Here is a 15078-nt window from a genome sequence, read left to right as displayed (position 1 = left end):
TTTCTGCTGAAAGATCTGCTGCTAATTGTATGGGTTTTCCCTTGTATGTTACTTGTTGCTTTTCCCTTGATGCTTTTAATATTCTTTCTTTGTGCTTAATCTCTGTTACTTTGATTAATATGTCTCTCAATGTGTTTCTCCTTGAGTTTAACCTGTAGGGAACTCTCAGCATGTCTTGGACTTGATTGACTATTTCCTTTCCCATGTTGGGGAAGTTTTCAACTATAATTTCTTCAAAAATTTTCTCAGTGCCTTTCTTTTATCTTCTTCCTCTGGGACCCCTATAACTTGCATTTTGGTGCATTTAATACTGTCCCAAAGGTCTCTGAGGTTTTCTTCAATTCTTTTCATTCCTTTCCCTTTATTCTGCTCTTCAGCAGTTATTTCCACCATTTTATCCTCCAGCTCACTTGTCTGTTCCTCTGACTCAGTTATTCTGCCACTGGTTCCTTCTAGAGTATTTTTAATTTCAGTAATTGTGTTGTTCATCTCTGTTTGCTTATTCTTTATTTCTTCTATGTCCTTGGTGATTGTATTAACTGTGTTAAATGCTTCTTGTATTTTCTCCATTATATTTTCAAGTCTTTGGAGCATCTTTACTATCATTGTTCTGAATTCTCTTTCAGGGAGATGACTTATTTCCTCTTCATTTATTTGGTCTTGTGAGTTTCTACCTTGCTTTCTCATTTGTGCTGTATTTCTCTGTATTTTCATCTTTTTTTTTCTCTAACTTGCTCCACTTGGGGTCTCCTTTTCCCAGCCTTTAGGGTTGTGTTACCTCTTCCTTTTGATTTTTGCACCTGGAGGGAAACGTTGGTTGGGTGGTGTGTGTTGATTTCTTGCTGGGGGTGACTTGTGCCTGTGTTCTCATTTCAGGGAGCTTAGCCTGTCCCCCTGGAGGCCTGGGGTCTTCAGCTGTCACCTAGAGGTTGCTTTGTAGGAGTTGTTCTGTATCTTGATGAGTTTTTGATGTATTTGGGGGGAGGCTTGTGATCTCCCCATCTTACTCCTCTTCCATCTTCTTCCCAGCCTCTTATTCTATTTTAAGATTAATGTTAGATGTAACATTTGCAAAAATTATTTTATAAGTAGGTTAATAAAATGTGTTAGGAAAAGACAGACTCTTTTGGAAGGTAGGTACTGTATGAATGCAAGCAATTATCATTAAAATTTAGCATTTATCTGCCTAAAAAAATCAAATTGCTTCTATTTTGTTAAAACTGTAAGCATGCAGTATGAATCTTAATTACATTTGTTGCCCTTCATGGTTTTATTTCTTTAATGTGCTATATAATACTTAATATATCTGAAAATATAGGTAGCCAAATTTTGAAAATGATCAACTAACATTTGTCATGTTGATATTTAACTCATGTTGATATTTCTCTCTTTCTCATTCCTCTTTCATCTCTCTTATTGGTAGAATATTTACTGTTAGTTAATTAAAATTGTTGACTATTCATTATGGGGCAACCCAAAAGGTAAACTCTGTATCTTTTCTTTTAAAAACAAATCTTTACATTACTTACAAGAAAAGAGTTTTTAGAGAGTTCTACAAAATAGTATTATGGGAATTAGCTGTTACCATGGGAGTAAACACAAGTAAGTACCAAGCAGAGAAAGATGGATGGAACTGTGAACTCTATCCATGGTGGTTCTTTAACTCCTAAATACAGTAAAACAAATACAAAAAGAAATCTGCGAAGACAGTGTCAGAACAGTGACAGCAAAATTAATGGAATACCAACTTCTGTAAACTCCTTCCTCCATGAAAGGAATGAGAAAACTGTTCCAAAAAAGTGACAATCAGCTTTCTCAGAACTCTGGTAATTAATCAGAGACTTGCAGTAATCCACGAAGTAGTTTAATCAAGGAAAACGTCTGAACCTTGGTAAGAACAATGGGATTTCTGGCTTGTAACTTGCCGTATTCCCTTCCTTTTTCCTGAGCTCCTTAGTAGCATTGTAAGCCAATAGCACACAGTCACAGTCAAAACAGCAGCCTGGTAGTTACCAGAGGGGACAGAATGGAGTTTGAATTTCTTTAAAATCATATTCTTGGGAAATTGCCCTGATTTTACCTGTCTGGAGGTTTTCTGGGAGACTCCATTTGCTTTTTCCTGAAGATGTTTGTGTATTTCTTAACTTCACAGGTACCTGAGGCAGTAGAGATCAGTGAGTGTAAACAACAGAGTAACCAAGAAGCTTGAAAGAAAAAGCAGTGGAAAGATAAATATCCCTAGGGGTTTTGAAAAGCCCCATATATTCCTGGGCATCTAGAAGTCCACACATATGTCTGTGGTCATGAGATCCAGTATAGTGGGCTGAACTGCATCTTTCCAAAATTTGCATGTTGAAGTTCTAACTCCCAGTATCTCAGATTGTGACTTTATTTGTTGATAATTAAGGTGTAATGAGGTTATATTGGTAGACTCCAACCTAATGTGATTGGTGTCCTTCTGGGAAGAGATTAGGACACAGATACACAGAGAGGAAGGACCATGTGAAGACACGGAGAGAAGATGGCCACCTAGAAACAAGGGAGGGAGACTCTCGAAGGAAACTAACCCTGCCAACACCTTGATGTTAGATTCCTAGCTCCCAGAACTGTGAGAAAATTAATTTCTGTTGTTTAAACCATTAGCCAGTGGTACTTTGTTAAGAGAGCCCTAGCAAACAAATACCAAGAAGACTCTGCGCTCCCTCCAGTGTCTTTGGATCTTTTGTGCAAATAGGAAGTAAGGCTACAGCAGCTTCATCAATTGCATGACTCAATGTTGAAGAATGGCCCCATGAGCTTAGGGCCACCAGAAAATACTGGGAGACTTACTGGCCCTAGGAGTTTAAAAAAATCACTGTCTAATTATTAGTTGGTCTCTAAGTGAACTAAACAGATATTCCCGTAGTCATATATTATAAAGAATGTAGATTTTACCGAATTAGTTCAGAAAAGTCAATTAATAGCCAAAGACATAAAATCAGCTTTTTAAAGTACTTTCAAAGAACTAAAGGATACCATGCCCAAAGAACTGGAAAGAAAGTCATGACAATAGTATCTCACCAAATACAAAATACCAACAGAGAGATGGAAACTACAGAAAGACACAGATGTAGAGAACAGACTTTTGGACTCTGGGAGAAGGAGAGTGTGGGATGATTTGAGAGAATCACACTGAGAGATATACCTTACCATATGTAAAATAGATGACCAGTGCAAGTTTGATGCATGAAGCAGGGCACCTAAAGCCAGTGCTCTGGGATAGCCTGGAAGGGTGGGGTGGGGAGGAGGGAGGGGGAAGGGAGGTTCAGGATGTGGGGGACACGTGTGTACCTGTGGTCAATTCATGGTGATGTATGGCAAAAACCATCACACTATTGTAATTATCCTCCAATTAAAACAAATAATAAAGAAAATGAATTGCAGGAAGAACAGAAGAGTAATTCTTCAGTTGAAAAGTAGAGTAAAAAAATTCACCAGAAGGCTTCTATTAGATTCCTATGACTGTCGTTAACAAGTCAAATTGGGTAGCTTAAAACAACAGAAATTTATTTTCTCACAGTTCTGGAGTCCAGATGTCTGAAATGAGTTCACTGGGCTCCAGACAAGATGTGAGTAGGACCGCCCACCCTCAGAGGCAGTAGCGGAGAATCTGTTCCTTCCTCTTCCCGTCTCTGTTGATCACTGGAATTCCTTGGCTATGGGCACACCGCTCTGATGTCTGCCTCAGTGGCCACATGGCCTTTCCTCTTCCACTCACAATCAAACATACCACTGCATTTCTCTTCTAAGGCTACGTGTCACTGCATACAGAGCTGAGCCAGATAACCTATCACAACCTTCTCCACAAATGCAAAATGTGAGTGCTTGCCAGTTCAGGGTATTATTTTTTAAAAGCTGATGGGTAGAGTATCGAGATCCAGGTAAGTTGGTTTATTTGTTGGTAAAAAATGTAGAATTTTATTTTCTGACAACTGAAAGGAAGGGTTTTGCAAAAGAAACCCAGGGAGTAGTTTAGAAGCAACAGTATGTAGCCAGGAGAGCCCCCCAAATGCCCTTTTCTGCCCACTGTTCTTGGGCTATGGAAAATGAGCAAATGCTGAAGGGCAGGCAAAAGTTTCTTAAAGCCAGATGTTAGGGGAAAGTTCTAGAGTTATTGAGAAGAGAGTAGGTTTTTTATTTTTCTTTTCATGATGATTATTGTGACCTTAGAAAAAACTTTCCAGAGATCACCGTGGCAAGGGGTTCAGCTGACCAGTAATGATCAGAGATAAAGGATTACAAAGTAATATGGAGGCAGCAGAAAAGGGAGAGAAGAAGCTTCTGTTTAGAGAGAAAGCAAGAGAGACAGAAAGACAGTTGTTCGGAAGATAACTGAGTTAGACTGTCCAGAACTAGATACATCCTCTAGAACACGGCAAGAGCTAATAGGTGCTGTTAGCTGTGATACTATACTTTCATAAATATTATTCTCACATTATCATTGATATTAGATTTTACAGTTGTGCTTATTAATTACTGAATACAAACAATGCGGGAGACCCAGGTTCAATCCCTGGGTCGGGAAGATCCCCTGGAGAAGGAAATGGCACCCTACTCCAGTACTCTTTCCTGGAAAATCCCATGGACAGAGGATCCTGGTAGGCTACAGTTCATGGGGTTGCAAAGAGTCCGACATGACAAAGCAACTTCCCTTTCACTTTTCATATGACTGTAGTAGGTAATTTAATGGTTATGGTTCTAAGCCCATTTCCACTACTTGTTGGAAATTCTGGCAGGAGGAATTTAATAACTTGATACTTCTGAGAGTGACCACAAAGGTTCAGAGTTTGATAATACTCTGAGTGACAGAGCTGGGAGGATGTGATGACTGACAACCTCTGGGAAGTAACATCAGGTCAAATATATTTATATATATATCAAACACGTGTCCTCAGAAAGTCTGCTTCGCTTTCTTGAGCATAGCTCTGTAAATAAAAAGATTCATTTGACACTAGCAAGGAGGCCCAGACCTTCTGGGGACTAGCCTAGGTAAACGAGGAGCTGGATGGGGGTGCAGTCACTTGTGGGCGTCTAAGGAACATGTTTGAATGAAAAAAAAAATGCAATAACCCTCTACCTTTCCCAGACACAGCTTCTCATTGGATAATAGCCAAGTACACAGACCACATTTATGGTAATTTCTCAATCTCCATGCACACATTCTAGATCTGAACAAAATGTATTGTAGAAGAGAGACACAAAGTGAAAGCAGAATAAATTTAACTGAACATGTTACTAGTATAGGAAGCACTCATTCTGATTGATGAAAAGAACATTATTGTTTAATATTTAGGGCAGAAGTTTATTGCTGTTAAGAAAAATTCTCAAAACCTAAAAGGTGGTGTGTTTTCCCTCTATAAAAGCTATAGGAGCTGTATTTTACAGCTGAACATTCACATTTTCTTATGCTTGAATCACAAAGGGTACTTTTAGCTAAACATTGCAATCAGAAATAAAGTTTGGGTAAATACAAATTTTGAAAGCCTAACAGTTTGGAGTAGCTTTGTTTCCAGACTTAACACAAATATTGTCACTGCTAAATACATGTGAAAACTTGTAAATTCTGACTGTAAATCTATAAACATCTGTCATGATAATATTCATTCTACAGTATATGGACCTTTTTGGGGGTTTGATTTCAAAGGTACTTTTTGCTTTGCATTTTAATTTTACATTTTAAGGTAACAACTGTTAGGAAGACTTTTTGGTAAAAATCTATTTTTCTTTTTCTCTCATTTGCAGTTTGGTTGCAACGAAGGAAACAGACAGTGCAAGGTCTCGAAGTGCCCCAATGTCACCTTCTGACTTTCTAGATAAATTAATGGGGAGGACGTCGGGGTATGATGCGAGAATCAGACCCAATTTTAAAGGTAATTGTTCTGCTTACTACAATATATATGATTAAGCAAGACAAATTTCCAAATTGATTCCCCCCGAATTCTAATACTTATTTCCAGTAATCCTCCAAGCACCATGTTGGTCAAAGAAGAAATATATTCTCGTGTTAATAGGTATCATAATTTGTCTTCTTTGGATTGTACAACATTATGTTGGTTTTAAGTGTACAGCTTCATGATTCTATTTTTTATACATTATGAAGTGATGGTCACAGTGACATAGTTAAGAAAAACCTTTAGAGAGTTTGTGGGGGAATGAACACATGTATTGAGTTTATGCATGGCTAAGTCCCTTTGCTGTTCATGTGAAACTGTCACAACATTGTTAATCAACTATACCCCCATACAAAATAATTTTTTTTTAAAGAAGAAAGGTGACAAAAGAAAACTCTTAGAAAATGCCTAGATAGATGATTATGCAATAGGAAAATGGTTTTAAAATATAAAATTCTTGGGAAAAACTTGTGTGTTTGACCTCTCAGTAATTTATAAATTTTGTAAGAGGAAAACAAAATAATCTTGGTAGAGACATTCTCAGACAATTTGCAAAAATTAAATAAGAATATTCAATCTAATTAACAATCAATAAAAACACTAGATGTAGACATTTTTCTTTAAACAAAATTGTGATACTTATTTGTATGATTTTGTGTAATTTCTCTAAAATATAGTACATTTAAAAAATTTTGATTTACTTGAGATTAAATATTTTAAATGTTATTAAAATGCATTACACAAAAGTAGAAATAAATAATTCTCTTAAATTACTTTAAATTGGCCCTGAGCACAGATAAGATGGTCTCTTCCATTGAAAATTATGTTAGTAAATAATTAAACATAAATGTTAGCTATTTATAAAACTAAATATTTAAAGACATTAAAACACTTAGACATCTAACTTACTAAGATTATTATTATTTTTCCTTCCATGGGTTAATCAACTATTCTCTTTCCCTCCAGGATAGTCATAATTCATCTTAAACCTTTCTGAGAATCAGGTTTCTCCAAAAAAGACTCTGTGCCTTTACCATAATTGGAGTATGAAATCTGTTATGTCTTAGACCTATTAAATATAATGATTTTGAACTATTATAAAGAATGCATTTAATAACTATAATTGGGTTTAGAAATAATCTGGGAGTCTGCTAAAAAAGAATTGGCAAATAAAGCTCCATATCTTACTAAGTTAGTTAATCATTCAAAACAAATCAGAGTTTTGTACAAATCATTATTTCAAAAATTTGGTCTTAGGCAGAAGAAGTGATGTGTATAGAAGCAGTTATTTCCATTTTGAAAAGCAAAAATAATAGGTAGATGCTAGTACTTCTTTCCTGGGATTTGAAACGTTTCCTGTAGAACTTTCTATTTAGGGAAAAGCAGAAATGGAAGAGGCACAGTTTATCAGGCAGAAGCCACACAAACTACAGAAAGATGGTGTTCCAAGTTGCTAGGCAGGTGCTACTTTATACGTTTATCTGTTTGTTGTTTTATGACAGTAGTAAATATCATGTACCTGAACTTGGTAAAAGCTAAATTGTCCAAAAATATTAGTGGTGAATAGCTTCAACAGTCCTTTGGCACAATTCTACTTCTTACAGGCAAACACTCCAAAAGGAAAATTGGTAATTTGCAGTGAGCATCTGTTTAATCTCTGATGGCTTTTTAGGCCTCTTACAAAGAAGGTGTTATGACCTTTCTTTGCACTAACTAGACTGCTAATTGGATGCCTCCGTTCCTGCATTCCACCTCTTCTGTTTTACTTTTTTTTGGCCAATGATTTCTCTTCCTGCAGGAGCAATATTTATTCATCTTGTTCACTCTCTTTCGGTTGTTAGTTTTCTTGCATGTAATAGAAATGCTCTGTCGTTTAGGAGGGACCAAGTCCATTTGCCTGGGTGCTGATACGTGTTCTGTCTGCTGTGTGTGTGGAAGGAGGTGGCTTTGTGCTATTTCTCTCTCAGGGAAAGGACATGTGACAGAGATGGTTCTGCCCTGGGCACAGCTTTGTTTCAGCTGAGGGCTGAGTTGCTAGGCTTTGGTCTGGGGTTCTCCAAATGCCAGAATAGAGATGACTTTAGTTTTGAGGTACGGTCAGGAACTCTTTTTTTCCCAATCTTTTTTTTTTTGTAAAGAGAAGTTGAATAAATTCTGGAAATCTAATGCATAACCTTGAGGTTATAGTTAACAGTACTGTATTATATACTTGAAACTTTTTTTTCCTGAAGTACATTTTAATTTATTAAAAATTTTTTTGAAGTGTAATTGCTTTACAATGGTGTGTTAGTTTCTACTGTACAGCAAAGTAAATCAGCTGTCCATATAAGAATAATCCCACTTCCTTGGATTTCCTTCCCTTGTAGTATACCACAGAGCACTGAGTAGAGTTCCCTGTACTATACATTAGGTTCTCATTAATTATCTATTTTATGCATAGTATCGGTAGTGTATATATGTATATATGTCAGTCCCAATCTCCTAGTTTATCTCACCTCCACAATCCCCCTTGGTGTCCGTGTTTTCTGTTTTGCAAGTAAGTTCATCTATGACATGAAATGAAGTCAAAGTCGCTTAGTCGTGTCCGACTCTTTGCGACCCCATGGACTATATAGTGCATGGAATTCTCCAGGCCAGAATACTGGAGTGGGTAGCCTTTCCCTTCTCCAGGGGATTGTTCCAACCCAGAAATCGAACCCAGATCTCCCACATTGCAGGCAGATTCTTTACCAACTGAGCCCCAAGGGAAGCCCAAGTTCATCCATACTATTTGCTAATAGAGTAGATCTTAAATGTTCTTACCACGAAATGAAATAGTAAGTATGTGACATGATGGAGGTGTTAGCTAATGCTAAAGTCATAATCTTATTGCAGTATATAAGTGTACCAAATCAACACATTGTATTAATACATTTTAAGTTTATACAATGTTGTGTGTCAATTTTATCTCAATAAAGCTGGAAAAAGAAAACACTTAAAAAGTTAGCATTGCTTACAGACTCATATTATTTCCAATCACCTTCATAAATTATGTCTGCAAAAAGGAGAAAAAAAAATGTGCATCCTTCAAACCCATGGAAACCCCAGGCCAGCCCTGCTCTAGGGGACGATGGATGGGGGCAGGGAGCTTTCTGGGACAGGTATCCATGCCCTCTGCTACTCTGTCTGATGCCCCACCTCCTTTCCTGTTGATGGTGACTTTGAATTTTGTGCCTCTTAGCGTGTTCGCTTCCTTCTCCATGTTCTAATCATCACTTATTTAGGCTTTTCTCTGTTTCATATATCAACTGTTTTCTTCTGCCTTCTATATTTTATATCATTAAACCAATGCTGACTTTCCTGTCATTCTCTTTGGTGTGATATGTCTAGTCTCATTTTTATTCACTAATATCATTTTTATGTCCTCGGAAAGTAACCATGCTCAATCTTCCTTCTCGAAATAGAAGCTTCCAGGAGTCATTTGAAACTAGAAGCCAGTTTAACAGATAAAAAGCAATCAAATAGCAAATAAGAGGATGTCCATAGGCAATAAAATATTATTTCACCAGACTATTTTGCTAGCTTTTTTTAGATTTTATTTCTTTTCTTTGACTCTGTTGTTTAGGCCCTCAGTTGGTCTTTATAACCTTAAGTCTAATTTGGATCCAGGCAGAAAGGACTGCCAGCAGTCACCTGTTTGTGTATTCCCCCTGGACATTTACCGCATTGGTGTTTTTTTATTGTTTCCAGGGACCACTCCCTTTATCCAGGAATAACACTGTTGCCTTCACTATGTCTTTGTGTTTTCTGTCTTTTCATCTGTAATATTCCTCTGTATTAATCCTTTTATCCCATTTCATAAATCCAATTTTCATATAGTCTATTCTGCTATAACACATTCTATCCCCAGAATGGTATATGTACCCAGTACTCATTTCTGCCCATTTTTTTTTCAGGGAAAGTGTTAGAATCTCTTTATCCATTTTAATTATTCCTATCCATCCAGACACTACTTTTCTTGAATAAAATTCACAGTTGTTCTTTTGAAAAAGCTGTATTTTCTATTTGCATTTTTATATCATGCAAGGTCATTTTAACAAGAAAAATCCCTGATAATAAATCTTTCTAAAACTGTAGACTAACACCTGAAAGATTCACAGATTTAAATTCCACACCATATGTTTTTAGATTTTGTGTGATTATTCTTTAATATATTCTTTCTGTAGTGGTTATTTCCCTTTTTTATTTTAAAACAAACTCAGACTAACAGACGATTTGCAAGTATAGCTAGCACAGACTATTTTTTCCCTAAACTGCTTGAAAGTAAGTTGTTGACCTGATGCCCCAATGGTTGGGTGTATCATACAGATAAGAATATTCTCTTAGATAGCCACAGTCTGATCACTGAAACAAGCAAATTAACATGGATATATTGTGCTCAGTCGTGTCTGACTCTTTGAGACCCCTTGGACTGTAGCCCGCCAGGCTTCTCTGTCCATGGGATTTCCCAGGTAAGGATACTGGAGTCGGTTGCCATTTCCTTCTCAAGGGGATATATTGCTACCATCTAATTTAGAGCTCCCATTCAGATTTTATCAATTATCTAAATAATGGCTTCATAGCACAAGAATCCAGTTTAGACTCATGTCTTGTTTCATGGGTCATTTCTCATTGTCTCCTTTAGGCAGAACAGACCCTCCTTCCTCTGTCATGATCTTGGCATTTAAAAAATATTATTCCTTTATTTAACAGAGTGTTTCTCAATTTGCAATAGTCCAATGTTTCCTCATGATTCAGTTTAGATAATGCATCTTGATAGGAATATCACAGAAATGATGCTGTGTTCTAATTGCACCTTATTAGATTGTGGACCTTGTAAATTTTTGCCATGACTGAGGATGTTTGTTTTGATTAACTGGCTAAGTGGATTCCTGATAGAATGTGTCCCTATATACACACATATACATGTAAATATACATACACACACATGTTAATTTACATCTGTGTATTTATATCTCTATCTATTGAAAACCATGTGTTCTCGCTGATGGCTATACCACCATACATTTATTCTAGTTTTTGAATTTCCATGTTTTAACTCCTTCATTTGACAGTGAGGCTCCCATTATTTTCTTTCTTTCCTTATTTTAATGCACTGGATCTTGGTTGTGGCACGTGGACTCTTAGTTGCAGTATGTGAGACCTAGTTCCCTGACCAGGGATTAAACCTGGGCCCCCTACATTGGGAGCGTGGAGTGTTAGCCACCGGACCACCTGGGAAGTCTTGACTCCCATTGTCTTTAATATGATTACATGTTTGATCAGTACATAATGAATCTCCTTTGTCTGTTGCCACTCCCTCTCCTGCCCAAGAGTCCTGTTCAGATGGTCACTCCCCTTGCCTGGATGCCGCCATGTGGACACAGTCCTCACCCTTCTCTGGTTCTAATAGCCCATACCTGGCTGCCTCATTCAGGCTTCAACACCCAGTGCTGTGAAATCCTCCTCACCCTGCTCTAGCTGACCACACTCCCGCAGCCATCCCCAGCTTGAAGCCTATTGTGCACTGCCCAAGTGAATGGCTTTTGGCTACATTTTTTCAGGAATAAAAGGTAAGGGGAAGAATAAACTGAATCCAGGCCATCCTTTTCAAACCTTTTTTCTAGTATCTGAAACATAATTGAAAATATGGATTTAAAGTCATCAAATATTCTTTTGTCAATCAAAATAAAATATCTTTCCTCATGACATGACTATTTTTTTATATATATGATAAAAACAAAGTAAACATAAAAACAAAATCTAAACAGATCTTTAAAAAATTTAATCTTTTGATTGCACTCATATCTTTAATAAGGGTGAGGCTTTAATGCAACATTATATTAAAAATTTTTAGTCATTTTCATGAACACTTGGATTTTTTTTTTTGTCTATTTGTTTGCTCTGTATCTGCCGGGTGAACAATTTTTCCCCAACATGAATCACAATAATGTAACTGCCAAGGCTTTGCTTTGTACTTTGCCATTTTGCCTTGGTCCACCTCTGAGCTTAAAAGCCACATTCTATTTAAGAAACATCTAAAAGAAAACATGCTGCTGAAAACATCTGCAGCTACTGTCATTTGCTTTTCAGACCAGTGATGGCTAATGTAGTGAACAGTTTTAAAGCACAACTTGCCATATAGATCCTAGGGCAGTTTTTTGTTCTGTTGCTAAACATACAGGTATATCAGATGGATGTAATAGCTTTTGCTTTGGCACTGAAGTAGTAGGTGTATCAGATGGATGTAATAGCTTTTGCTTTGGCACAGAAGTAACAAACTGACCAACAACTGCTAAACAGGTGCTCTCTATAATGGCAATAGAAGTTCTACAGTCTTCTCTGAGCATCTTTTTCTATACAACATTTTAATGCTGTATATATAATCAGTTCAGTTCAGTTCAGTTGTTCAGTTGTGTCCAACTCTTTTGTGACCCCATGGACTGGGGCACACCAGCCTTCCCTGTCCTTCACCAGCTCCTGGAGCTTGCTCAAACTCATGTCCATCGAATCGATGATGCCATCAAACCATCTCATCCTCTGTTGTCCCCTTCTCCTCCTGCCTTCAATCTTTCTCAACATCAGGGTCTTTTCCAGTGAGTCAGTTCATAGCATCAGGTGGCCAAAGTATTGGAGTTTCAGCTTCAGCATCAGTCCTTCCAATATATAATAACAGTGAAGGTAAAAAGACTTCTCCATGACCTGCCATGATCTGACATGGACCAGAAGCTTAACATGTAGAATATCTGCTTTATAAATATTATGGTAGTGTATCTATCTTGTTCTTGGTAACCTATCTCCATTGTCACTATCCTTGGTCAGGGTCATTCTATTTCCCATCTGAACAGTTACAATAAATCCCTGTTTTTTTCTGTCTCTAAGCTTTTGCTATCCATTCAACCATTCACCATGTTGTGTTGATTTACTTCACTCTCATGATAAAGAATCTTGTAATGACTCCTTCATGTTCATGAAGTAAATTATGAAATAATGTGATTTTACTTTGTAGAATTTCTATGATCTAGCCTGAGACTATCTTTAGAAACAATAGACATTTTTTTCACATTGCTTCATATCTTAACATATTTTTTAAATTAAAAAATTAATTCTATTATGGATATGTATTTCAGGTATATGTATATATACATATCGTGTGGATATATATATGTATATCTTTCAAGTGAGTGCTCTATTTTTGAAATTAAGATTTGGTGCCCGAATCCCTTCACCTTTCTTTCTGCTGAAGAAGAGAACACATAACAAATAAGCAGTAAAATAGAAACCAGATCTGCTCTTTTGTATGTACTAATAACCAGGGGAGGAACACGTCTGATAACTGATGGATTGGACAATAAAGCTTAGACATGAAAGCACTGGGATTTACTTTACTACACATCAAACTGAGATTTTGAAGCCAGGTTGCCTTTCTGTTGTTAAGAAGATGTTATTGCACCTGGTGGGAGGCATATTGGAGAAGCAAGACCTAGAGTCTTGTTCATTCGATGTGAGGCATCATGCTCCCAACTGTTAGGGCCAGTCCTCAGTACCCGCTTCCCCTACGAGTGACCATGGCTCTTCTGTGGAAACATGCTATTTTAGAGAGAAAATGAATGTACCCCAGGAGCACTCCTCCCAGCACAGTGCTTAATACTGTTCCTTTCAGAGTTTTTCTGGAGTCATTAGGTGGTACTGAATAGCGCCTGGTCCCAAGGAATGCATCAGAACAGACTTTATTAACTTCAGGTTACCGAAGCCTACACTGAATTTTCAACTAATCCAGTTTTTCACCAATTTTACCTACAATTCTATGCATAATAATTAATTTAAAGGATGAGACCAAATAAATAAATAAATAAAGCCCCTGGTCCTTGCTAAGTTAAAATAAGAAAATCATCTTCCCACTGTTTTATTTATTCCAATTTCAGCCAAAGAGTTTGCAGTCAGATTGGGCTGACAGTTCTGTAACAGCAGTTACAGAAGTTACATCCAATGTGGATGTTCCTGAAGCCGCATTTTATTGGAAGGTGAATTAACCCAATACTAAAACATTTGTGTTTTCCCTCTTCCAATGGATTTGAGTCAATAAAGCACAACAGAATTTATCTTAAGCAAAAGGGTATCCCCCAGATTCACATTGCTGTCACCAGCAAAGGAAAATAGCAGAGTTTTAGAGTTCTCAAGAGAAAAAGAGAATAGCTTAGCTTCCTTGGTGGCTCAGAGGGTAAAGAATCTGCCTTCAATGTAGGAAATGCAGGTTTGATCCCTGGGTCAGGAAGATCCCCTGGAGAAGGAAATGGCAACCCACTCCAGTATTCTTGCTTGGAGAATCCCATAAGTGGAGGAGCCTGGAAGGCTACATTCCATGGGGTTGCAAAGAGTCAGACACAACTGAACAACTAACACTTAGAAAGTATCAAAGATTGGTTTTTAGCTTTTCAAGATTTCAGTCAGCCTGTGCATAAAGCAGAGACATTACTTTGCCAAAAAGGTCCATCTAGTCAAGGCTATGGATTTTCCAGTAGTCATGTATGGATGTAAGAGTTGGACTAAAAAGAAAGCTGAGCACTGAAGAATTGATGCTTTTGAACTGTGTTGGAGAAGACTCTTGAGAGTCCCTTGCCTGCAAGGAGATCAAACTAGTCAATCCTAAAGGAGATCAGTCCTGAATATTCATTGGAAGGACTGATGCTGAAGCTGAAACTCCAATACTTTGGCCACCTGATGTGAAGAGCTGACTCATTTGAAAAGACCTTGATGCTGGGAAAGATTGAAGGTGGAAGGAGAAGGGGACGACAGAGGATGAGATGTCTGGATGGCATCACTGACTCAATGGATATGAGTTTGAGCACGCTCTGGGAGTTGGTGATGAACAGGGAGGCCTGGCTTACTGCAGTCCATGGGGTCGCAAAGAGCTCAGACTGAGTGACTGAACTGTAACTGTAACTGTGTATATATTTTAGAGTTCACCACCACTTACATTAAGTAAAATACATATGTACATATTTAACTATATATATGTATCTTCTAACCATTAATTGTGACTTCATATGTCTCTTATGATGGGATAAAGTGACCATGGAATAAAATATCTGTGCTTTTTCTTCCCTTTAGTCAGTTCAGTCACTCAGTC

At 37.4% G+C, this 15078-nt stretch overlaps 1 protein-coding gene across 1 annotated transcript in view; it reads left to right on the top strand.

Annotated features, from left to right (window-relative positions):
- The window catches only part of GLRA3 (glycine receptor alpha 3), a 181519-nt gene that overhangs the window by 29407 nt on the left and 137034 nt on the right, over positions 1–15078 (top strand). Inside the window, 1 exon segment of the mRNA XM_052645083.1 lies at positions 5782–5909. Coding sequence (XP_052501043.1) covers positions 5782–5909 — 128 coding nt within the window.

Source organism: Budorcas taxicolor, chromosome 8 (assembly GCF_023091745.1).
Source record: "Budorcas taxicolor isolate Tak-1 chromosome 8, Takin1.1, whole genome shotgun sequence".
NCBI classification, from domain to species: Eukaryota; Metazoa; Chordata; class Mammalia; order Artiodactyla; family Bovidae; genus Budorcas; species Budorcas taxicolor.
Note: the sequence above shows the minus strand (reverse complement) of the source record. Positions and strands in the feature narration are given on the sequence as shown.